Source organism: Pollicipes pollicipes, unplaced genomic scaffold (genome assembly GCF_011947565.3).
Source record: "Pollicipes pollicipes isolate AB1234 unplaced genomic scaffold, Ppol_2.1 Scaffold_3447;HRSCAF=4054_pilon_pilon_pilon, whole genome shotgun sequence".
Lineage (NCBI taxonomy): Eukaryota > Metazoa > Arthropoda > Thecostraca > Pollicipedomorpha > Pollicipedidae > Pollicipes > Pollicipes pollicipes.
In genome coordinates this window covers 28,076,371-28,101,069 of record NW_023596297.1, presented here as the reverse complement: position 1 = coordinate 28,101,069, position 24,699 = coordinate 28,076,371, and the positions used below count along the sequence as shown (strand labels likewise).

Sequence of the window (24,699 nt, the reverse complement as noted above, 5' to 3'; positions counted from 1 at the left end):
ATGAGCGTCCCCGGGACTCTCAAGCATTTATCGCAAGAACTGGAGTTGCCGAACGCCGCTGCCTACCTGAAGCTGAACAATGAAAGTTCAAAAAAGCAATCAATAGCCATGGTCGAATTCGCCAAGGAATGGACAGGTGGGCGGCAGCCACATGCCTAATGACGTCACATGTGGTGCTAAACATCACACACTCGGCGCACAGTCCCGTTCAGACTTTTCGGAGTAGCGCTCTGTAAAACACGAATGCTGTGTAGTACACACGCCAACGAATACTGAGAACAGCGATACTGTATAGGCTTACCTTCAGAATCAAATGTATATATCACAACGTCTTTGCTTTATACAACCAACACTATATATATATATATATATATATATATATATATATATATATATATATATATACATATATACATAGGCACTTAGTATGAGGATGCATCAATGTCGCACGACAGCACGGATTCTATGCAAATTGTTTGCCAAACCCCAATGCGCATCTGGTAAGCATGGCTTCTAGTCACAGGTGCCATACTAGGACACAAATACCCACACATGGAGCGGGCCCTCACGTCACTTTTCCGGCTTGATGCAGAACACTAGCCAGCACTGATACAACCAAATATATTATATACCATAAACATTCACAATGTTCGACACATGCGGATATGAACCAGTCTCTACGTTCAGCTGAGCCCACAGAAGATCCACAAGGCAAGTATTCATCAACACCTTTTTTCCACACCTTTCAGCTGGATGTACAAATAAGTAACCATTTGCTTATTACTGTGTGGCGTCTTAAGTATGCACTGGCCGAACGAAGATGCGCTAAGCTTTTTAGTGGAAATGACGAGTATGATGCTGTCATAAAATACTTCAATAACTTGACCACAATCCATTCCTACTATGCCAGACCAATGGCAGCACCAGCAACCGTAAACCAACATCAACGCCCACCAAGGATAGCCATAATAATAATGCGTAATGCGAGGCTAATGAATAATATACAGTGATACATCACATGAACATGACACGTTTCAAACATCGCTGAACGGCACGTGTCTGCAGCGGCGCCACACACCCACGGGGCACAGGCAGCGGCGATGGGCGGCCCCCGGACGCCGGCCACTCTGGGCCGCTGACGGCGCCGCCCCGTCCGACCCCCAGGCGCACCACCCGTGAGCTCAACAGTGGCGGCGCGACACACGCACTTATTCGAAACACGTACAGGCATGAGTGTGCATACGAGGGAGACAACGGGGCATGTGCCCCCCAAAATTAACCAAGTACGATGTCGTCCCTTTACTCTACCCCGTGCAATGCCCGTTTCCCCATCCAAAATACTATGTCAGGTCAGGATGTTCCACACATTCCAGTCCGGTCGTTTCAATGATGTGGTTCGGCCCAGGTGTGCAGAGCGTCTGATCTGGTTCTGGGTTAAATCTGATCCGAAGATCAGAATAATACTATTTTGGACTTATTTTTTAGGTCGCCGCTCACGCGTGGAACAGTGGAAACTCACTCACACCGGTTACAACGGGCACAAACCATTTTTAACTGGAATATGCTGCCTAGGATGTCGGCTACGGCACATAACAAAACGTGCCGACAAGACTACCAGGGCATCAGTTGAGAACCTGCCCGTCAGCCCACCTCGGCCGAGGTCTGGGCGCTGGATGACGCAAGAAACTGTTACAAAACTGAAACAGAGGGGACAAATGTCCCGGCTTTGGAAACCAACTGCACCCTAGGCATCACCGAACAGAGCGTTCAGCTTTCAGATCGCACGTTTCATGTTTGCCGCCCAAACGTTTCATGTTTGCCGCCCATTCCCCGCCGGAAGCCCCACGAGCCACGCGCGCCTATGTTTATCTGAAGGAACGCCTCGCAGGCTGACCAGAGGTCGCCTATCACCAGTGACATCAGACAACATAAACAGGGCGGGGGGCGACGCACGGCGATACACAGCGTGCGAAGATCCCGCAGCGCCCGGCGCGCCGGGAGGTGTGTCGAATGACACACGCAGCCGTTCGCCAAGCCCCCTCCCCTCCCCGGGTAACCGTCCCGACGGCGCCGCCCATCGGCGGCGAACGTAGGCGATCCCGTATACCCCGCGAGCAGCCGCCAGCGGCCGCGGCACCACGCGTCGTTGGAGTTCACGATCAGTCCCGCTCGTTCCCTGCCCATTGCCCACGTCCCTTCTACTGGCGCTCCGGCGTCCTCAGAAGCTGCGACTTCCGCCGTGGCGCCGGCAGGGTTTCCTTCGCGCCTGACCTGGCGCGGTCGCGTCCGGACCACCGTTGGGGTAGCGGCCCGCCGGACCGGGTCCATCGCACGCGGGCGGACCGCAACGCCGTCTCCCGAGCGGCCCAGGCCAGCAACCCAGCGCCGACCGGCCCCGCTCCGCGCCGCCCGGCTCCCAGCAAACGTCACGCGCCGCACGCCGGAGCCTGTCCAGAGCACCGGCCGGCCTCCACGCGGCCGCCACCGCAGCCCCGGCCCGACGCGGCGCACAGAGGCCCCGGCCACGCTAGTTGAGCATGGTGCGGCGCACGTAGATGTTGTTGCGCTGTTCCTGCACCTGGCGCTTCCAGCGGTCCTGCCGGTTGCCGACGCGGTTGAGCACGCTGCCCTGCTCGTACAGCGGCTGCGCCATCCGGCCGCTCAACTCGTCCTGGAACGGCGCAGGCGCGTCAGCTGACGGCTCGGCGGCGCGACCCTGAGCAGACGGGTCACGGACGAGGTCCAGCGCAGACGGTCAGGGACGAGGTCCAGCGTAGACGGGTCAGGGTCATGCACACACTGGGCATGTACGAGGTCCGTGACAGTTCAATACAATGAACATGCACAGTATATTTCGACCAGTTCACTTTGATAAAGTATCTCGTATGTCCCCAATTCTGCGAAACTGCCATATCAGTCGAAGCGCCGCTCAGTTCAACAAGTCATTATCTCCCAAACCACAGATCCCAGATGAGCTTGCGTGACGTGTTTAAATAAACAGACCGTCTTTTGGAAAGGTTCAAGTGTTGTACATGTAGAGCTGAAACTACGCCTGTGTAATTCGATCTCATACACAAGATGACGTCTTCATGGTCTGGGGAAGGACGCCGGGCCGTTATGAGGCGGCACTGGATACTAGCCGCGAAGCGGATTGGTCACCTGACCCGGCAGACACAGAAAGGTCAGCTGACAACCAGCCAATGAGAGCGGCTGCCCTGCAACGTTACATAATACCTAAGATCCATCCGCATTCCTATCTGGCAAAAGAGCGGGGGCGACGCCATCGTTTGGGCTCGACAACACAGCTCGCATGGTGGACAGGGGCTGCAGATAAGGGGGGGGGGGGGCAGGAGGGGCTGTCCCCTCCCCCGCCCCAAGTCCGGGCAACATTTAGCGTTAGCCCTAAGACGGCGCATGGAGGGAAGCAAGATTGGGTGTTTGCCCTCCATCTCCACAGAGGCTCCGTCTACACGGTATGTGTGTTCATGATACACGCCACACCACAAATTGAAGAAATGTTTGTCTCCCGCAGACTTACTCCAGCACCCAGCCACGGCCTATGGCGCCGACTCACTGCTTCCAGGGCTCACTTTGACTCCCGCTCAGAACAGAGCAGTACAACTCCCGGACCCGGTTCAACAGAGTTGAACCGGGTCCCGACTCCAGGATGCATGGTTCTTCTCCACAATCGATTCCGATGGAGTCAATTCTGATAGCAGCTACTGAGCCAAACCATTATATCACCAAAGGAATGTCCTGGCCTGAAGCCAACGTAGGAGATACATTGTAACGGAGCAGCTATGGGCAGGTATGGTTCATTTGGTCGACACATCGGCCGCGCGCTTTTAATGGATGTCATTGCTTACATTTCCATTTAACCCGACCCACCGATGATTTGGCTGACTCAGCCCTGACCTTGAATCACAACAAATGCTCAAAGGAATGAATTTAACCTGACTCGCGACACCTGGTCACACCGAACTCCGTTCCGATTGGCAATGGTGTCGAGCACAAACCGGCTACGTACATTCCTTTCCGGCCTACAGCTGATTTTTTTCACATTCGTAGGGCGCTGCCGTAAGTTCCGATGCATATGGAAGCACAATTACAATTAAGCGTAGTTGATTTGCCGCAAAGTGCGCCGTAAGCTACACACCCCTGTCATCATGAGGGATACACGCACCCAAGCGGTACACAAAGCCAGACGACGACCCTAAGCGTAAACTATTTCATACAATCTGGTGATTACGTATGCCAGCCATTACAGGCCACAGTTATACGCCCCACTTTGTCTGGGCCCAAAGGTCGTCGTTGTTGGGGCTTTACGACGCACTCAGCTGCTAAGACTATGTGGCGTCGTCTGCTTTTCATCCTAGCGGGAAGGGCGGGTACCGCAGAAAATCGAAACCGTTCCTCTGGTTTTCCAGAAGTGCATCTAAGCTCCTTGACTGTTGGAACCCTCTGGCAGTGATCCAATAATTTACATAATTTACCTTAACTGTCCCTATTTCAGTTGTATCCGTATAAAGCTCTCCGCAGTCCTGTACGGCGAAAATATGGGGACAAAACTATCCATTGAACCAAACAACACAACTCGGTTGGTAGGTTCAAGGCAAACACAGCAAGCTATGCTCCAGGTGCTCTGAACCCAAAGCCACTCATGCAAATCATTCGGAACAACTTTTACAAAATATGTTCTGGGACTCCAGTTTTGTGCACAAACTTTCACAGCACGTGGTGTTTCCACCTAAACCACAACTCTTAAAATGCAGTATCACTTAACATGCCTTACAGGGAGGCAGCCAGGATAGTCGTTAAGGAGAGGCGAGGGGCAAAGTTCGGCGAGAACGTAGCACGCTGATAATTAACCTTCTGTCAGAAGCCATCCATGGTGAGAAATGAAAAACGTGAGTATCATGAGGTGAGGGGGGGGAGGCAGACTTTCTCCCTTTTGCCTGCGCCTATTCGCCCCTTTAATAGCGCTAGCCGCTCCTAATGGACAACAGTAACAGAGTACCCTTGTGTAGGGAATTCGACAACTACGCCAGAATCCACCGCAGTGCAGCAAAGACATGGGCGTCGCTTGTATCGCTAACCTTACATAGTTCGCATGGGAGGCTGTATCATAAGTCCCACTCTACGTGGGAGCGTTTTACCAGTCTGAGGGCGAGTTCCGCGTGTGCACGCGGCGCCTGTATGGACGGATCGGCTGGACGGGCCTCACACTCGTTCGTTGGTCTGTTCCTGATTAAGTGGATGTGCGCACGCGCTTGTTCAGGATGGGATCCAGGCAGCCTGAGGAACGTCATGTAGATCCACCAGCACCGAGATGATGCATATGATCTGGATGAACGACCACCTGCCGGCAGGAGTGCGGGAGTGCGCCACGTTAGGCAGACAGGGGCCAAACGAACCGGCACCCAAGCGAGCGCAGCATACCGTACAGTACCTCACGAATAGAAGCGTTAGGGCACAGCGAAAACGATGGGTGTTGGGATGATGTTGTGGTGTTCGGATTACGTATGACGCACACAGATGATATCGCCATGGTTGCTTATCGCTCGTTGCATAACTTCTTCAAGCATTGCATGATCGTGAGCATGAAAATTGAGCACTCCTGCATCCACATCCATCACCGACCACGTATGCGTTATGTCAAATGTGACGCAATATAAATCCTAGTCGGACAAACTCATGACAATAGGATGAATCACGACGCACGAGCAGAGCGAGGTGGCGATCTGTACAGGCGCTTCCCGCGCGTTTCATACGCGAACTAATTACAGAGCAAACAACTGGTCAGAGACGGTTTAAAAGATAGGCAGACACAGACCTTGATCGTGGTGGTATTCCTGCTTTCAAACTTGCATTCACAAAGCGGACAGAATTCACGACTTTTCGAGAAATTCGCAGGCAGCTCCGGCAGAATCACATTGTCACAATTGCTGAAACACGACACATCTGACGTGAACCAATTTTCTGGCGACAGCATGGCAGAATATAATTATGTGCTTTAAGTGCAGAGAATTTCAATCTTTGGGTAACAATATGCTCCACACAGAATGGTCCCATACATGCTATATTCCATATGTTTCCAAAATTTAGAAAATAACATACTACTAATTGTAACACACAGCAGGGTGTACTACAATCAAAAGCAATTTGTTTCTTCAAGATACAACATGAGATCATGAAATCAAGGCACAAGACCACCAAATCATATGGAAATTATACACAGCATTCACCACTGCCAACAAGGCAGGACTGGTGGTGCATACAAAAATCAGCATTTTTCAAACAAGTTTGCATTGAAGCACAGCTCTTCATGGACCATTTTTACACACCCTAGAACACTAACACATAAAAGATTCTGTCCATTGCCACATAAAGGATAATTGGAACATATCTGGTAAAATATGCTTACCACAGATTTGGAGCCACATTGGCAATGTAGAGTTTTCTGTCAGATGATGACCCATTAACAACATTTGGGTTGGGACAAACACACTTACATCTCACATCTTCATAGAGGGCCTGAAAGAGATCAAAAGTGCCAAAATCAACCTTAACTTGCACTGGTATGTTGTAAAGAACTATGAAGAATAACTTGACATATGAATACAATGCAGAGGGAGCTACAATCTTAAACATAACAAACATAAAAAAGCAAAGATCAAACACTTGGACCGACTATGGGCCGAAATAATTGATCAAACTAATCATCCTCGCCTGGCATTTTAGTTGCCCACTTTGTTTTGGCCAGTTGCTTCTTTCAGACAGCATCAGGTGTTGTTGATGCATGTAAAGGACTGGGTGGTACTGACGTTGAAGTCATGCATGCATAATGACCCACGTCTTGTACTTGGAATTGATGGGAGCCGAGCCGGGGTATGCTGATTATGAGTCCAACATTCTACCACTGAACTGACTGGGAATGTCTCTCAGCCCAGCAGTAGAACTCTAGACTCCAGAAGACTGCCAGCTTAATGGTAGAATGCTGGACACATAATCAGAATATCCTGATCCAAAGCTCTGCAACTGCAAGAAGAGTTTGGGTTATGATGTCTACAGTACTGAAAACCAAACTTCATCCCATCCTTCCAGGAGTCAACACCTGACAAAGGCCAAGAACTAACAAACTGAAGGATTAAGCAGATACTTAGTGACCAGGCCAGGATGACTCTCAAAGAAATAATCCATCTGCAAAACTAATATCTTGTTTCATATATGTTGTAAAGCTGGGTCATCAAGCAGCATAATTTAGTTGTAGATGACCAATATATATATATATATATATATATATATATATATATATATATATATATATATATCACAAATTGATAAATAGCTAGTGTAATGTAAGAGTACTCACCTCAGTATCATGGATAGTAAAAGAGGCAACAATGATCAAGAGAGCTGAGAACATTGCAGCAGAATGCATCTTGGATGTACCACTGTGCCTGAAAACAGACAAAACATTGAGGGATATGCACTTGCACATAATGTTTAACACTAGTATGTCAACATGAGCTAGATGTAACCACAATTTGGGTAAAAAATAATGAAATCACACGCATATAACAATCATATAACACACTATTAAGACCATAATGTCCATATTTATCAAGCTTCTGAGATTCTGGGAAACCTGTTTCAAAATGTCACAGTGGATAACATGAGATCTCTGCTTTCAGGCCACATTAAATGGGCTGTCACTTGTGCAACACAATGTCATTCCATTTTTAGTGCTGTTTGTGCTGTTTTTGTTCTTTTATTTCAGATCACTGCCAACAAGAAGTCATCAGCTCCATCCATCCAATATGTACTGGTGCCCTGGAGTATTGTTAAGTTCATTCCAAGCATGTTACCTTGTTGCTCACAATCAAGCTTTAGCACCTCAACAATGCATTAATGTTGCCTAAATCCTGCATGATGCTTCTAAGCCTGTGTTCAGTTTAATGCAGATTCAGGTTCACATACTTGCAAATCAATGGCCATGCTGGGTGAAATCTGGCTTATGAATGGGCTGTATATGTTTTTTAATTGGAGTATGGCATGGTCCACTATGATAATCAGTTGATTATGGTGAAGAGATGATGGGCATGTGCAATTGATGAATGTCTTTGGGATACAACTTTGGCTCATTATCAGCATCACATGTGGTGCCATAAATGAAACATTGCCACCAGTGAGTCCTGACACCCACCATCCCACAGTGAAATTCCAGGTTAACAGCAAAATTTGGCACTAAAAGCAGAATGTGCAGCAATGCTTGGACACTCTGCAAACCATGGTCAAGATATGAACAACATGCTTGGGGCAGATAGAATATTGTCTCAAATATAGTAGTAAGCTGTCCCACTTGGATCAGATTTTGTTGATCTTTCACATCCACAAAGACATGCTATATCATCAGATTTAGTCAGTATCTATGATCTTATCAGCTTTTTTATATAAAACACAACATTTCTGTCATCAAATTTGGGTAGGCTATCCCAAGTGGAAGCTATGCATCACCTCTACACCAACAGGATCTTACTGAAATATGTCATGGTGTCCACACACAATGCTTGACAATGTGTGTCCTGCTCTCAGGCATCACCTGACCTTTAGTGCCAATGCAGCCACCATCCACAGGCCATACCAGTCAACACTGAAAAATGGATGCTTAAAGCAGCTCTAACCTACCCTTCCATGTGTTGGTGGACCAAAGCACAGACACACAAACTAACTGAGCCATGAGATGGATGCAAGGTTGAACAAAGGGATGGTGCTTCTGGCTTCTGATTCTCAATGGATAACAGATGACAATAAGTGCCACTTTAGAAGAAAAAGAATCCCTACCAGGTGGGTGAGCCAACTGAGTGTCATCAAAGATATAAAAATAATGTTATCAACTGAACTCTCAACTGAAAAGGACAAGGTGGGTGTAACAGGTATTCTCCCACTAAATGTCACTTGCTTATACAAATCTTAGCTTTAGAAAATGGTTTTAATACCTAGGTCAGACTGTACAAATGCATTGGCACCATGCCCAGCACAGCAGTGACTATATCAAATTTTTGGTGCATGCATGCCATGAATGTGAGCACTGGGTTTCCCACAGCTGACACCAATGTTGGTGCATAGTGCCAATGTTTCACAAAATGATGATGCTGAGAAGGTAATTACAGGCAAAAGTGTCATGGAACAGTTCTCCCCACAGGGAATATGAAAATTAATTCAGCACCACTTGGAATCACACAAGTTTAGTACATACACGCATGAGGCCAGGAGCACCTGAGTCATATAGGCATCCAGCACAGTGGATGGATTTTTGCAGCACTGGCATAGGCCCCAGTGACCTGACTAGCCTAGGGCTCTGTCTCCTGACTAGCCTGGGGCTCTGTCTCCTGACTAGCGTTGGGGCTCTGTCTCCCTGACTAGCCTGGGGCTCAGTGACCAGACTGTCCTACGGCCCAAAAATCGCACTGTTGTGGTTTTATGCTTACAGCCTATTATTATGGCTCTATTCAAAACATTTCTCGCTTGTCACGTCCACACGAGGTGCACCAGTTGCTCTAAGCTCCAAGGTACCCACCAAGATTTTACACGCAACGGTGCTACACGCAAGAGCACACAGTCCCCGCTCAGCACAGATTTTTAACCGCTGCGAACACAGCCACCAATTTTAGGCAAGCTCATTGTTTTTATTATGGAGTTTCGGAAATGTTGCAGCCTGCCATCCATGCGACTGCACCACATTTTGACGTCACTATAGGTTGCGAAGTGTCAAGTAAATCAAAGTACCCCAGGTCACTAGTCTGACTCACGAAGACCCTCAGGACATCTCCAGCCCTCTGGAGCCTGAATTAATTCGTGTTACACAGTGATTAGCCCATTTTAAACCATTTTAATCTCCCAGAGTCAATTATTGTGACGTCTTTTCATTTACTTTTGGTAGCAGATTACAAATGGCTTACCATTAGCGCCATTTATGTCTCTTCCATACCCCTGATGGCGCGAACGTTTGACGAAAGTGGTGTGCTGCTGAGCGATTTGGGGTGTGTGTGTGAGAGAGTTGGTGTTGTGAGGGGGTGTTGGTGTTGCTGTTTTTCAAGATTCGATGATATGATAATCAAGAGGAAATGATCCACAATGTTCATTTAGCCATTGCGCTGCTGTTCTGCCAGCGACTGTCCTTCCCTCACGTAACAGCGAAGCAAAGATTGGGAGGCACCGCAAGTTGGCGGGACTGCATTTGATAGGCATTAGGGCAATGGAGGGTTAAACTTCCAATTTGGTCCAGTTCCTCTGAATTTAAAAAAAGTGCTTGTGACAAAGAGCCATCTTTGGCTGAAAGAGCTTCCTAGGATCTGAGTTCATTCCTCCCTCCACTGTTCAAAAAGCTATGCAAAAGCTGGCCTATGCTACTGATCCTGCAACCTACCTGACATACAATGACCTGACTTATCAAACTTGTCAAACTTGTGTGGTACTTGTCTGCCTGGTTTGTTATTGATGTTCTGGGGTTTACCTAGCAGTGGGCCATTTTACACCAATTATGGTCTGATTCATGCATGTAAGGGTTGTTCTGGACTAAGCATAATTCATATCCATTCTCTGCTTTTAGATTGATTGCGGTTTGCCATTCACTTTACAATGCCAGATGGTGACTGCTTGGCCCACTGGCTAAAAACCAATGTGCTGCTTTTGGAGCCAGTGACAACAATGCACTAACTGCTGAGCTTGGTGCAATTGTCCTATAAACACTGCTTTGGTTAACTTTTATTGAATTTCAAAATGTTTGATTGTGAATAGCATTAATTGCTCTTACAGCCTCCAAATTATTTCAGACATGGAATATTCATACTTGCTATTAGTTGTGGCTGCTAACCTCGGGACATTGATAGCTTGGTGTGCATACTAGCAACAATTTAGCACAAAGTTTGCCCAGATGGTGCACATGTTTCACATCACATGTATTATTTGCATTTTGACCCCTGGCTTGGCAACTAGCTGAGAGATCTGCCTTTGCTAAGTGCGCTCTTGTATTTGTAAAGTGGCTGCACCCGTGTTCTTGCAGACTGATTATGCTGGATATTCAGTTATTCTTCTTTCTATGCCCACCTGACCTGGAGTAATTTCTAAGGTGGCTTGACATGTGCTCTTTAGGTCCAAGTTCTATCCTGCACCCATTCATATATCTTTATGCCTTGCTTTGGAATTGCGAGAGTACGATGAGAGAACAGGTTGCTGACAAAAGTGCCTTTTACAGATCCATCATGCCTGCAGAACTGGGCACAGAGGATGAATTTAGAATTCTAGTGGCAACAGATAATCACCTAGGGTACCAGGAGAAGCATGGAGAAAGAGGTATGACTTGAAGATACAATTTGGGGCTTGCAACTGAAATGCATAGTTTCCACAGTTTTTTGACATCTGTTTTTTTTCTTGGACCATTCATATTGTTAAGGTCATATATCTGCTTTCAGTGTGCATTAAACTAATCATGTCCTTGCTATTCACATCTTGCATCACGTCAGATTAAAGTCTGAGTAAAACATGTGCATATTGGTTTCAAAATAGCCATCAGCCCCCCCCCCATGTTCTTGGACATCTCTACATCTATGGAGAAAATTATATCTGTGGTTACTTGATTTCCAGGCAGTGACAGCATGACCACATTTGAAGAGATTCTGCAACTAGCCCATGAAAAAGAAGCAGATTTTATATTGCTTGGTGGGGATCTCTTTCATGAAAATAAGCCATCTCGAAACTGTGTGATACAATGTTCACAACTCCTAAAAAAGTATTGTCTTGGTGACAGGTAAGTAGCAAGTCTCTAAGAATATCCTGAACACATTTCCAATCTCAGGTCAGGTATTGGATAGATAACTATATTTCAAGCTGTCTCAATGGCAGGCAGTGACAATGCATAGTTTGTGGTAGACAGTATCCTAAACTGACCTTCATATGGGCCTCAAAACCATGTTGTTTGCACTCATGTTTGATTGGTAGTAGCCATTTGCTCTTCTGAAAAGGAAATGGTGCAATGCTGTTTAACATCCAATCTTAACATACAACATCCAATGTAACATTAATTTCCTACATCCAGCTTGCAATTCCTAACATGAACATACACCTGATTGCAAATAGCATCTGTCCTCATCTGCTCCCAACTCCTATCATGGTGCCTTTCCTCTGAAGACTAATGATGGCCTCTGATTGATTTCAGACCAGTAGCATTTGAATACCTGAGCGACCCCAGTCAGGATTTCTGCATGCAGGAGCCCCGGGTGAATTTTCACGACCCCAACCTTAACATCGCGATGCCCGTGTTCTCCATCCATGGCAACCACGACGACATCAGCGGTGGGTGAATATTGCTGGAGTCCACTATGCTTTGTATGACCTCATACATTTTGTTCATGATCACCTCGCCATCCAGTCTATTTGTGAAGGCTGCTACCGATTTTGGTCGTATGCTGAACTCTGGCCGTGAAGGGTCATTTTGTCATGAACTACGTTTTTATCTGGGACGGGACGTTTTTATCTGTTGTGTCATATTTTGTACCTTATCCTTTCTTAGCAAATGAGAGCCTGCAGTTGAAGCTGCTCCGCCACCCCAGGGCTGGGTGACACGGCCTCCCTTGAACTGCTCTCCGTGGCGGGACTCATCAGTTATAGCTGCTCCGCCACCCCAGGGCTAGGTGACACGGCGCCCTTGAACTGCTCTCCGTGGCGGGACTCATCAGTTATAGCTGCTCCACCACCCCAGGGCTGGGTGACACGGCTGCCCTTGAACTGCTCTCCGTGGCGGGACTCATCAACTACTTCGGCCGCTGGACCGACCTCAAGTCTGTCCGGCTGGCGCCCGTGCTGCTGCAGAAGGGCCAGACCAAGCTGGCGCTGTACGGGCTCGGCAACGTCCGGGACGAGCGGCTGCACCGCATCTTCACCGGCGGCAACGTGAGGGCCCGGCGGTGACCAGTCACGTGCTGAAACAGGGTTGACTGGGCTTTTCAGTCACGTGCCAGATAGGGCCCACCAGTCACGTGCCGAGACAGGGGTGACCAGTCACGTGCCGAGACAGGGGTGATCAGTCATGTGCCGAGACAGGGCTCACCAGTCACGTGCCGAGACAGGGGTGACCAGTCACGTGCCAAGACAGGAGTGATCAGTTACGTGCCGAGACGGGGCTCACCAGTCACGTGCCGAGGCAGGGGTGACCAGTCACGTGCTAAGACAGGGGTGATCAGTTACGGTGACCGTACGACACGGGTTCAACAGTTCACGTGCCGGGAGACATGGGTGACCAGATCACGTGCGGAGACGGAGCTCATGCCAGTCACGTGCGAAGACGGAGCCTCGCCAGTCACGTGCTGAGACGGAAGCTCACCAGTCACGTGCCATGACAGGGGGTGACCAGTCCACGTGCCGAGCCAGGGCTCATTCATTCAGGCGTAGCAAAGAAATATCGGCCTGCTCTGCCTTGTCAGTGAGTGTGTGTGAGTGAGCTCACCACTCACTGACAGCTGAGCTCTATCAACAAGTGAGCTCGTTGCAGCACGTCCTCGTCTATTGGAGGAACCACCACTGACGCGGCGGGTCCTGGTCTGTTCTAGGTTTCGTGATCTCCGTCCTAAAGAAGACACAGAAGAGCTGGTTTAATCTGTTCGTGCTGCAACCAAAACCGCGTGAAACACGGCCCCAAGAACTACATTCCGGTGGAGTTTCTGGACGACTTCCTCGACCTGGTGGTGTGGGGGGCACGAGCACGAGAACCGCCCTGCAGGCCCGAGTGGCAGGAGCGTCCGCAGCTGCTACATCTCGCAGCCCGGTGAGTCCGCGACAGGTCAGGTGGTCGGCCTCTTCTGAAACGTCCCGGTCGTCTGCGCGGCGGCGGCGGCGGCGGTCTGATGATGTGCGCTGGGCGCGCCCCCGAATGGGCCGCTGACTGCCGGCAGAGGATGATGGGTGCGCCGGCCGGGGCACCGGTGCCTCGCCTCCGTGGGCTGATCGACTTCAGAGGCGTGTGGGCAGTGCTAATCACGAACTGATGTGGTGGGTGGTGCTGGCTCGAGTTTGCTTCAATGTTCTTTCACAACTCAGTGTTATTGGTCCCTCACTGACGAGTTTCGTCTTTGTTAGGCTATTTTATGCGCGTCCATGCACTTTTTAGACATGCTGGTACTTTAACTTGCTGCAATTTCAAATTCCCCTCCGATCGATCTTTTACGATCTCCACGTCGCCGCGAGAATGGCACTGGTACGCTCCCGCACTAGCAGTTGTAACATTGAAACGCCCGGCTCGATCAGAGTGTTCCCACGCAGCCTGAAGCGAGCCGAGCGCGGTGGCCGCCACCGACCCTGCCGCCGTCAGCGCGACCTGACAGCGGGCGGCCGCGCGCGCGCAGGCAGCTCGGTGGCCACCTCGCTGTGCGACGCCGAGGCCAAGCCGAAGGCGGTCGGCCTGCTGACGGTGCGCGGCAAGGAGTTCCGCATGGAGTCCGTGCCGCTGCGCACGGTGCGGCCGTTCGTGTTTCGCACGCTGCGGCTTTCGGAGTGCGCCAGCCTCGACCTCACCGTGCGCGACGTGTCGGCGGCCGTGCAGCAGTACGTCGCCGCCTACGTGGACGACCTGCTGCTGGAGGCGGAGGAGCAGCTGACCGGTGCGTCTGGGCGACGGGAGGTCTCAGTGGTGGTGTGTGACGCGTCTCAGTGGCGTTGTGTGGCGCGTCTCAGTAGCCGTGCGTGGCGCGTCTCAGTGACCGTGTGTGACAGACTTGGGATGCGTCTCAGTGGCTGTGTGTGACGCGTCTCAGTGGCTGTGTGTGATGCGTCTCAGTGGCTGTGTGTGACGCCGGCAGGTCACGAGAAGCAGCCGCGCCGCCCGCTGGTGCGCCTGCGCGTGGAGTACTCGGATGAGAACCAGGTGTTCCAGGGCGTGCGCTTCGGCCAGAAGTACTCGGACCGGGTGGCTAATCCCGAGGACATGATCATGCTGAAGCGGGAGCGCACCGAGGCGGAGGCGCGCGCCGACGCCGTGGACGGCGGGGCGATGGCGGCCGTCGTGCAGCATGTAAGTGCTCACTGCCAAGTGCGCTGGCTGGGTCTGGACAGAAGCTTGCCGACAGTAGTATGACCTGCGGACAAAACGGGCGTGAGCCGCGTTGATAGGGATGTGTGAGAACTGTTTCCGCTGTGCCGCGTGAGTTCTTTTTATCGTCATCAGAAAGGGGTGGCGTGTATATATTGCTTCATTCTTACCCTGACTTAGCATTGACACAAGCGCCACGTTTATGGTCTTGTAGTCCTTTTTTTGCACACTTGCCATTTGATCAATTTCGCCACAGGACGAGAGCGTTGTCGCCACGACTGGACCATGGGGCTGTTGTTATTCTCACTGTGCGCGTCTGTCAGGAGGAGATGCGGGTCGAAGATTTCGTGGTGCAGTACTTCGCGCAGCTGGAGGAGGGTGCCGGACTGCACGTGCTGGATGAGCGAAAGATGGGCGTGGCTGTCAATCGCTTCGTCCTCAAGCAGGAGATTGGTGCAATCAGCGACGTTGTGAAGTAAGTAGTGCTCACTGGTGCTGCTGTGAGGCGGTCATTTGCAGACTGCCGATTCTCCCCAGACAGTGCAAATTACTGGATCCAGCAGTGTTACTGGTAGCTGCTGGATCAGTGCTTGCGAGTCTGTTGGCCTGACCACGCGGGCCTCGTGCGGTGTTCAATCCTGTAGTCTTTCTGACAGTCACTTTGTAACATTTGGAGTTCAGCTTACCAGCCCAGGTCCTGTGTGGTGCCGTGTTCCGTGCCCGGCTGCCTTTGAGAGCTGTCAGCAATTGCCTCTGTGTTATTACAAGGTGCCGACCGCAAACAGCTCCAGCTAAGACACGAATGGCTCTCGTCGGCCGACGACGACGCTGTACGCTCGTGATTTTTTACGAGACATAGGTAAAGCCGTGTTTGTCGCCATGTGGGTCGTGTCAGCAGTGCTGGATGCGCCCGATTCGCGCTCACTTGGTTCTCGATCGAACGTATGTGCTGGCGACCGAGAGGTGCTACGATTGGCATGGCCGCTAAGCGGCAGAGCCCAAAGACTGCCGGCGAAGGCGAGGCATGTCAGGGACGGCCGCCCGCTGCCGCAGGCACCAGATCAAGAGGGCGGTGGCCGAGCTGCAGGCGCGCAGCCCGCTCGAAGTCAGCGAGGCGAACGCGCGGGAGGAGCTGGCCAGGGCCCGCGAGGAGCGCGCGCAGAAGAAGCTGGAGAAGATGAACGGCAGTGGAGCCACCGCCGCCACCGCCGCCACCGCCGACAAGCTCAGGGCGGATTCGGACGAAGAGGAGGAAGAGGTGAACACGGCGTCGCAACATGAAGCACGTACAGACATGTCGGCCGGGTGGCGTACCAAAGCACGGTGAAGCGATGGGGTGAACGTTTGCGAGTCCCGTCAAGATCATTGTGGTACGCGTCTTCACGGAGCTGTTCGCTCTGTGGCGGCGTGCGCCACTGCACTGTCGGCGTTCGTTACGTGGTCCTACGTTCGCTTAGTGTATGATCAAGGGTGCGGTAGCGTTATGGTGCGCCTTTGATGATTATTATGACTGTTATGGTGAGAGGACTGTTATGACGTCAACGTCATAACAGTCCTCTCACAGTCGCAGTCAACCAAAAAAAAAAACATTGTATGATTCCATGAGAAATTTGGAAATGGCGGATTCTACCGTCGTTCTGCATCAATCGTCGTTCAAAAGATGTTCCGTTCCTGAGTCTTGGCGTCGTCCCTGAAATCATGCTCCGTGGACAGCAGTTCCATCTGGCTGGGACCATGTGTGGGGTGAGCGCTGTGCCGTGCCCAGCGCTATGAGCGGCGTCTCCAGTGTACGAAGTGCTGTGCTGGCGCCAGCCGGTGACTGGCCGACGGTGTCCGACAGATGCGCGGCGTGCTAGAGGGCGGCTCTCCGCCGCCGCCGCCGCTGCCGGACGTCGCTGCCGTCACCATCATCTCCGACTCTGACTCGGACGACGTGATGATGCCGGACGACCCACCAGGTACGGGACGGCAGGCGCCGGTCGCGACGCTGGCACGATGCCGGGGTCAGGCGTGGCTCCGGACACTGCGGAGGTCACGACAGGGGGGGAGGGGGTGCACCCGCCAACGATAGACACGAGCCACGTGACTAGTAGGTGTGCATCAACGATCATCACACCTGGTAGGAAACGCATGGACACGGCGGGTGTCACATTTGCGCTATGGCCCATGCCCCAGCGCAGCGCTGTGGCCGGTATCCCAGCGTTGTGGTTCGTGTTCCAACGCTGTGGCCCCTCTCCCAGCACTGTAGCCCGTGTCCCAGCATTGCGGCCCCTCTCCCAGCGCTGTGGCCCGTGTCCCAGCGCTTGACCCGTCTCGCAGCGCTTTGGCCCGTCTCCCAGCGCCGTGGCCGGTACCCCAGCGCTGTGGCTCGTGTCCCAGCGCTGTGGCTGTTATTGGGCGCTGTGGCCCGCATCGCGGCGCTGTGTACAGCGCCCCTGTCTACCTCACCAGCCTATGCCATGTTGCAGCGGAGAGCGCGACTGGCGGCGGGCGGCGGGCTGGAGCGCGAGCGGCGCGGGGCGGCCGCGGCCGCGCCGGTCGCGGCGCCGGCGACGGACGTCCCGCACCCCGCGGGCGTGGACGGGGACGCGGCCGCGCCGCTGCCAGCAAGGTGCGGGTCGGACACGACAGGCCGGCTCTGCTGGCGTCTGGCAGGCGTGGCCCGCCACCGCAGAAAGGGCGCGGGGAACGCGGTGTATGAGGCATCTGAGCACTATGTCCCGTCTTTGTGCGCTGTCGTGACCCGTTATCATGATTGGATATGCTGGACTTTTAGCACACGCCCGGGTGGCGGGTTGGATACACTTCGCTTAGGTGAGGGCCCTGACCCTGCTGAGATCTCAGAAACTAAGTGTGCTAAGACACCAGATTTACGGGGTGTGTTGGCCTGTACGTGAACTCACGTGGGTCGAAGTTTGAGGTTCCTAGGTCATGGCTTTGGGGTCGAATAAGATCAAACAAGGTCAAACCGCAATTTGGCGTCTAAAGTGCAGCCAGAAGTTAGACACCTGTTCCAGGCAAAAGGTCGCACGCTTATTTAACTTCATTGGCCTTTTTCGACCTTTCAAAGGTCACGGTGACCAAACTCATGCAAGACTGCTTTGATTTTTGCATTTAAATAAGCGACAGAAATTATGCTGGGCAGTATGTTCCCAAGACAAAATGTTGACCTGGGTTATTTTGGGTCGGTGGCCTGCTCTGACCTATAAGAAGTCTATGGAAGATGTATAATGCGGTTCCTGTTATCAGTAAATTCGAAACGAGCGCCAGAAGCCTCCTGTCACAGCAAGTCCTAAAGCAATAAGACAGGTTGTTTTTGACCCCGGTATAACCTTCATACCTGACTTAAGGCAATGGAATTTGTGCATTTAATTTTTGTGTTGCCTAAGGGAGTATGTCAGTGATGTATCACTTCGTCTGACACTTCATTGTTGCATCAGATTGAACGATTCCCTAGCATTGACTTCGCTGAATTCATAGCCCGACTTAAACCTTCCGTAGGTCAGCGACCTTGTAAGATACATCTAAATTTCTGATACCAAACGATCTGCTATTCATTTGTCCAAACCTATGCCAAATTTGGCGTGGCTACGCCATGCCGTTTGGAAACCATTCCTGAAAACCTTCGAGGGGGTCACATTGGCCCCAGCCGAGCGCGTGTTAACACTAGCTCGTGTTTGTGCATGCGGTGACGGTACTGGCTGGACGTGAGAGCCGTGGCACCAGAGACCCAGAGTCATGACCTGTATTGCTGTGTACCGCTGGGTGAGCGGCAGCATGCGCGAGTCCCCCCATGCGCCGCGTTTTCGTGACCTTCATCGGCGATCACACTCCACCTCCCTGTTCAGGTGAGTCCGGTGCCTGCCGATCGCCTTGACCTGGTGCGTGCGGCAGCGAGACCGTCATGACGCAGTGTACAGCGCGTCGCGCCTCGCTCCCACGATATTGTCGCAGTCTCGGTGACCGTGTGCGCATATGTGACGGCAGGGCCTGGTGCCCATCACGGCGGCGTTCGCGGCGGCGCCGCGGCCGTCGCGGACCAGCAGCGGCTCGTCCCAGTCTGGCACCCGCACCTCGTCCCAGTCTGGCACCCGCACCTCGTCCAGACCGACCCGCCGCAGGGGCGTGCTGTTCGACAGTGACTGAGTGACGGCGGCCCGCTTCTCCCCATTAGTGGTGAACTCGCTCTCATTATCGCACGGCCAACTCATTCCCAGGCATTGCCGTCCGCCTGGCTTGTGGGCCGCAGTTGAGGGCGACCATGTGATGGTTGAGATGCACTTTGTGATAGCCCAAATGGCCTATGGCATGAAGACACAGCTGAAGTGGCGCAGCTCACGGGTCGTGAGCCATCTGCGTTTTTACAAACGAATGGCTTTTAATAAATTATAGCCAGTTGTTTGTCAGGTGTGGTGCCGGTGAACACGCGGAACGACCAACGTGATCTCATGTTTGGCGCCGTGCACGGCTCCCTAGCATAGTTTACGCGGAATCACACACTGGAATGTCCACAGTACTCTATTTCTCACCAGGCATGGGAGCACACCACCTCGGGGGTCTCCGAGTTCCTCAATCACACACCGGCGCGGCCCGGCGCGTCACTATGTACAATACGGGGGTGCGGCGCCGTCGTCTAGATGATGATCCTCGTGTCTCCCAGCTCCTCATCTGACGGAAGCTCAATCTTGGCCGGGTCCACCAGGTTGGGGTCAAGCAGCGGCAGGCCTGCAGACTCACGGGCGTGGATCTGCAGGAATGCCTCCCGATGTGCCCAGTCCAGGCCCCTGACAAAGTGGTATGCTTGTTCAGCTCACCAAGGACACTGTGTGATGTTCACATGGCTTTGACAGGGGGATTGTGGCTGGTATTCATCATCCAATATGGCTGAAGAAAAAAGAAGAAGAAAAATTCTAAAGACATTTCATCCCATACCTGGATATTTCCATAGGGACATCACACTCCAGAAAGTAACGAATAATATAGAATCATAATAGATAGCTGTTGCACACTAGCCACAACTAATTCTGTTTGCCCAAATCTGCAGTGAACCATTAATATATTGCTGAGTAAAAGCAGAGGGACAGGCTGACAAACTGAGCTGCAGGTTTCACACATGCATGCCATACACAATACTTTGACTTTTCTGCAAAAACATGTCACTTGTGCTGCCCTTCCCCATGCCTCTCTACCCAGTTAGTCTCATGCAGTGGCCTTTAATATAATGTTAAAATTCATAGGCGAACATGGAACCACTGCACTACCACATATCATCATGGTAGACTGCTGTACAATGTTCTAAATACCTAGGGTCAGGCAAATATGCCCAGATGAAGCTGCATAGCACAACACCACAGCTAATTGAGATGAAGAACATATAGTGCATCAGCCTTCTATCTTCTGCTTCACTCTCAATGCTCCAGCCAAAGCTCTGCCATTGCTGAAAAACAACATATCAGGGATTACTTAGGTGCTTGAAAAATGACTTCTAAAAACAGGCCTTATCAGCAAGTATAGATTTGGTAATTTCTAATATTTACTACATTTCAGTTGTGATTTTATCAGATAAAACATGAGAGAAATTATCATCATTAATGAGTCTACAGCCTGGCTTTTTATGATCAAAAATGCTACAAGAAATACAGGAAACGCCACCCAAAATTCCTGCAGGGGCAATTAAGTCCAGCTAAAAGCTGAGCTTGCACAACATATTGTTGATTACAATACAAAACAACATCATTGGAATACAATGAAGTAAGTCAATAATGCACACAGATGATGCCAAAAAACATGCATCTTTCTGTGAACACTTGGTGGTTGACAGCAGGTTTTTAAACATCTGTCATTTTAATTCCACCCAGCACTGAATAAATGAGATATAGCCTCCATCTAGATTGCAATACTTACATCAGTTTTGACCTCTCCCCTCAACTTTTTTTTAGCTTCTGGGGTAAGTGATACTCTGTGTGGCTCCTGAATGGGACCAGTAGTAACACCAGCATCAATTATATCTTTTTTGTCCTTTGATGTGGACACACATCTTAATCCAGACACAAGGGCTTGTTTGTTGGGAATTTTAGACAGAAAACTTCGGGACATGCGCCAAAGAGGTGACATTATTCAAACACTAGTTTCTTTTCGATATGCAACGACGCTAACACTGTCCTGGTCCGGCCCCACGAACCACCGCCAGGCACTCCACTACACGGCACACCTGCCTGAAAACGCAGCAAAAGTCTTGAATACATATGAGACGCATCGCATTGAAGAAATGCTACGTATATGACGCAACCCAAATTGTCTGCTTAAATCTCAATCTAAAAAAGCTATGTGCATTAGATCAGATGACAAGTATTTTCGTAGGAACCCTCATACATTTACGTTTTTCATCCTTAAGTTCAAATTCAAGTTAATTGTGAGATCAGTGGTCGTAATGTTGTACAATGCTAGGAACGGGAGTGAGAAGTGTGCTACTGAACTTTATAGTGCATGCAGTGCTCCAAGTTTGATATTAAATTTTGCAGCATTGAAAGTGCAGATGGCTGCTTCCCTTTGTTCCGTATCTGTAGCCTCTGAATGTCTGTTTTATGCAAGCAATAATAATAGCAGTGGAATGCATGTTTTTCCCCTAGCTTACGCCTGAGTTACCCCTTTCAACACATAAAAACGATTTATTTAGTCTTAAATGAACTATGTTATCTAAAGTGACTTCTTACGTACATTCGTATTCAATAAAAAGTCATGGCTTACAAGAAGCTGCAATCAGCTGATAAGTAAGCTCAGATCAAGCTTCATCAGCTGAAGAATATTTTGCTTTCCTTCTGGCACGTTCCTTTTGGCGCGTGGGGCTAGCAGTGGTGTTTGTGCGGGATCGGGCTGCGGAGGATTGGGCTGTTATTATTTAGGCACATGAAAGTTTGAGGTGTTTTCTTGGTACCATTCGAAATAAAAATGGATCAACAGAATATCATTAATTTGTTGCGAAGTACCTTGGATCCTAATTTGCAGAAAGATGCATCTGCTCAGCTGGACCAGGTACGCCGCACATGCTCGTTTCTGCGCCGGTTACTGTCGCTGACAATGCCGTAAAGTTCGGGACGGTTTTATTTTTATCAATATGGTGATATATTACGTTTGAGTGCTAATTCGTGACTGCTTACATGTGTTTCACAGTATGAGCACGCATAATTTGCACTTATGTTGCCTTATTGCATACTGATACTACCCTGCAGGGAAAGTAAATGTTCCACAGTTGTGAGCATTTGCAGGACAGCAGATACAAGGTATTCATAAGGGCTGGAAGAATTATCATTGTGGCATTCTGTCATCCTAACTTCATATCATTATGCTCAAAATACAGCCTTTGCCAGTGCACTGCACCTTCTCTGGCCAGTCATGTTAATGTGCAGTATCAATTATGATTCACCACTGATAGTCAAGTTTGGGATTTCCTCACATGCAAACTGACTTGGAATCCATGGATACAACCAGGCCTTAAGTGTCACTATTGTCCTAGTTCAGTTTGGGTGCTATTCCAGTATGTTGTCTTTTTCCCTAGCATTATCCTGATGCCTGTTTGATGTTAAGACAAAATTGGTGTGCTCTTGAAAGGTTGCTAGGGATATATCCTCAGCAGCTATAGTATTGATTACACCCACTTTGGATATTAGCATGATATTTAGGGCAGTATTTATCATGTTCCTTGGGTTAATATCTTGCCCATTGGGTTAGATGATGTTAATTCAGCATAACCCTTAGGTATTCTTTTTAATGAAATTTTGATTATAGCTGCCAAGGTATAAGAAGATATGTCAAATAGTATGACCTATCCTACTTGGTGGATTAATCTCAATTAAAAACAAGTGATTTTATGTCTGGCAAGAATCTTGCAATCTTATCTCTTGTAGACTGTTATGCATGTCAGGGACTATTATGGTTAAGGTCAGGATATGGAGATGGTAATCATTGCCTTGCTCCACTATATGACCTGGCTGTCTGCACACAAACCCAGATCAAAGGGGAGGAATTTCCAAGATATTTTGTGCTATGTACAGATTCAGATTGTGATGAAACCAAAATAAAACAGTGCAACAAATTAAAATCTAAGTTGTCATTAAATAAAGCAAAGCAATACATTTAATGAATTATGGAAAATAAACTGAATTTAAGATAATAGTAAAGGATGATATGGATGAGCAACAACTGATGTATTCAGGAAATATACCCAAGTGCTACACAAGCTATAACATGTTTGTGGTGTGGTCATTAAGAAAGAGCAATGCAATGGGCAACCAGGGGCAGAGGCAGCCCCCATCATATGTGAAGCTAAGAATGTACTTCTTAAGCTGTAAGATACAAAAAAATTGGAAGGATGTTGTTCATGACAAAATCAATCTAAAAGGTGTTTGGCATGCTCCATTTCTCTTGAGCTTCTCCACATGCATATGTGAGGTTTGGAAGTACTCACACAAAGCTGATAGCTGAGTTTTGCAAGCATTTCACATGTTTGCATATCATCAGTAATGACTATGAAGCAAGGGTAATGAACATTTAGATCAATTGTGCAAAGAGCTTTAATGTACTGGATACTTTTTGCTTAAAATGGACATTCCTTACATATTGAAATGATGTATAATCAGAATATTTGCTTGTCCCAAGCTGACAATCACTTGCCTTGTGATACCATTACCATACCATTTAATGATAAATGTCATAGTTACTTTTATGTAGGGTTCTGTGACTGATGAATTTTGTCTATTGTTAGCCGCCTGTAGAAAGCTTATGTGGAAGATGAATATTGTTTGATATAAGAACATCAATATCCTGTGTTACATTACAAACATGTTGAATATTTTTATGGTTGATTATGTTTCAATTGCATGTGCTATTGGGCAAAAACAAAAAGCTTATATGGTAGGAATTTAGTGTTCACACATTCATCTAAGATTTGAGTGCAATCCATAGTGGTTGTCAGCAGCATCAGTATTCCTCATTGATTGTCACTTCAGATAAATGCTTTAGTCAGGCAGCTGACCAGTAATACAGTCCTTCCCACAACCCAAATAATTTTAGCCCATGCTACAGGCATGGTTGGAGGGCTCATGGTGCACCTACTTTTCAGCTGCAATTTATTTTGGAATGTTGCTTTATCACACCATCAAGATGTTTAAGTTTAAGTTCACCCAACTGTCAAAAAGTAAAACACAGTCTCTTCCTGTGGGTATGTCACCATTGTCATCCACTCCTGTGTAATGTGCAGCTGTCTCTTTTGCAGATGCACAAAATCATCGGTTTCGCCCCGAGCCTGCTACAGATTGTCATGAACAATCAGGTGGAGGTGCCAGTGCGCCAGTCTGGTGGCATCTACTTGAAGAACATGGTGGCGCACAGCTGGCGGGACCCCACATACAATCTTAAGCACACACCTGGCAAGGTGATGCCCTTCCACATCCACGAGCAGGACTGCGCCGTGCTGCGAGACACGATCGTGGACGCAGGCCGTGCACGTGCCCGACATTCTGCGGTGAGTGGGTGAGGACCGGACTGCCCCCCTGCTGGGTCACGTGGTGGGTGCCGGCGTGGGAGGCGCGGCTTAAACGGCGGGGGTGGTCGGACTGACG

At 49.6% G+C, this 24,699-nt stretch overlaps 3 protein-coding genes and 1 long non-coding RNA gene across 4 annotated transcripts in view; 2 read left to right on the top strand and 2 right to left on the bottom strand.

Annotated features, from left to right (window-relative positions):
* Positions 1-605: 605 nt before the first annotated feature.
* LOC119092385 (putative protein 2) lies at positions 606-9,697 on the bottom strand. The gene is made up of 5 exons (XM_037215348.1): positions 9,581-9,697; positions 7,373-7,460; positions 6,425-6,534; positions 5,834-5,945; positions 606-2,671 (listed from the first exon to the last, which is right to left on the bottom strand). The coding sequence occupies exons 2-5, from the start codon at positions 7,439-7,441 to the stop codon at positions 2,528-2,530; spliced, it is 435 nt and encodes a 144-aa protein (XP_037071243.1). The 5' UTR covers positions 7,442-7,460; positions 9,581-9,697; the 3' UTR covers positions 606-2,527.
* Positions 9,698-9,996: 299 nt separating this feature from the next.
* Positions 9,997-17,330, top strand: LOC119092384 (double-strand break repair protein MRE11-like). Its single transcript, XM_037215347.1, has 12 exons — positions 9,997-10,021; positions 11,258-11,355; positions 11,647-11,809; positions 12,218-12,354; positions 12,761-12,951; positions 13,950-13,959; positions 14,400-14,654; positions 14,853-15,064; positions 15,406-15,557; positions 16,136-16,340; positions 16,923-17,040; positions 17,323-17,330. The coding sequence occupies exons 2-12, from the start codon at positions 11,265-11,267 to the stop codon at positions 17,328-17,330; spliced, it is 1,542 nt and encodes a 513-aa protein (XP_037071242.1). The 5' UTR covers positions 9,997-10,021; positions 11,258-11,264.
* A 2,256-nt stretch (positions 17,331-19,586) lies between these two features.
* Positions 19,587-21,309, bottom strand: LOC119091374 (uncharacterized). Its single transcript, XR_005093413.1, has 3 exons — positions 20,987-21,309; positions 20,386-20,519; positions 19,587-19,866 (listed from the first exon to the last, which is right to left on the bottom strand). It is a non-coding gene; the product is annotated as an uncharacterized LOC119091374 (long non-coding RNA).
* A 1,702-nt stretch (positions 21,310-23,011) lies between these two features.
* Positions 23,012-24,699, top strand: part of LOC119092382 (thymidine phosphorylase) — a 10,973-nt gene continuing 9,285 nt past the window's right edge. The window contains exons 1-2 of the mRNA XM_037215345.1: positions 23,012-23,020; positions 24,354-24,576. Of these exons, the coding sequence (XP_037071240.1) occupies positions 23,012-23,020; positions 24,354-24,576 (232 nt within the window). The remainder of the gene's footprint in view (positions 23,021-24,353; positions 24,577-24,699) is intronic.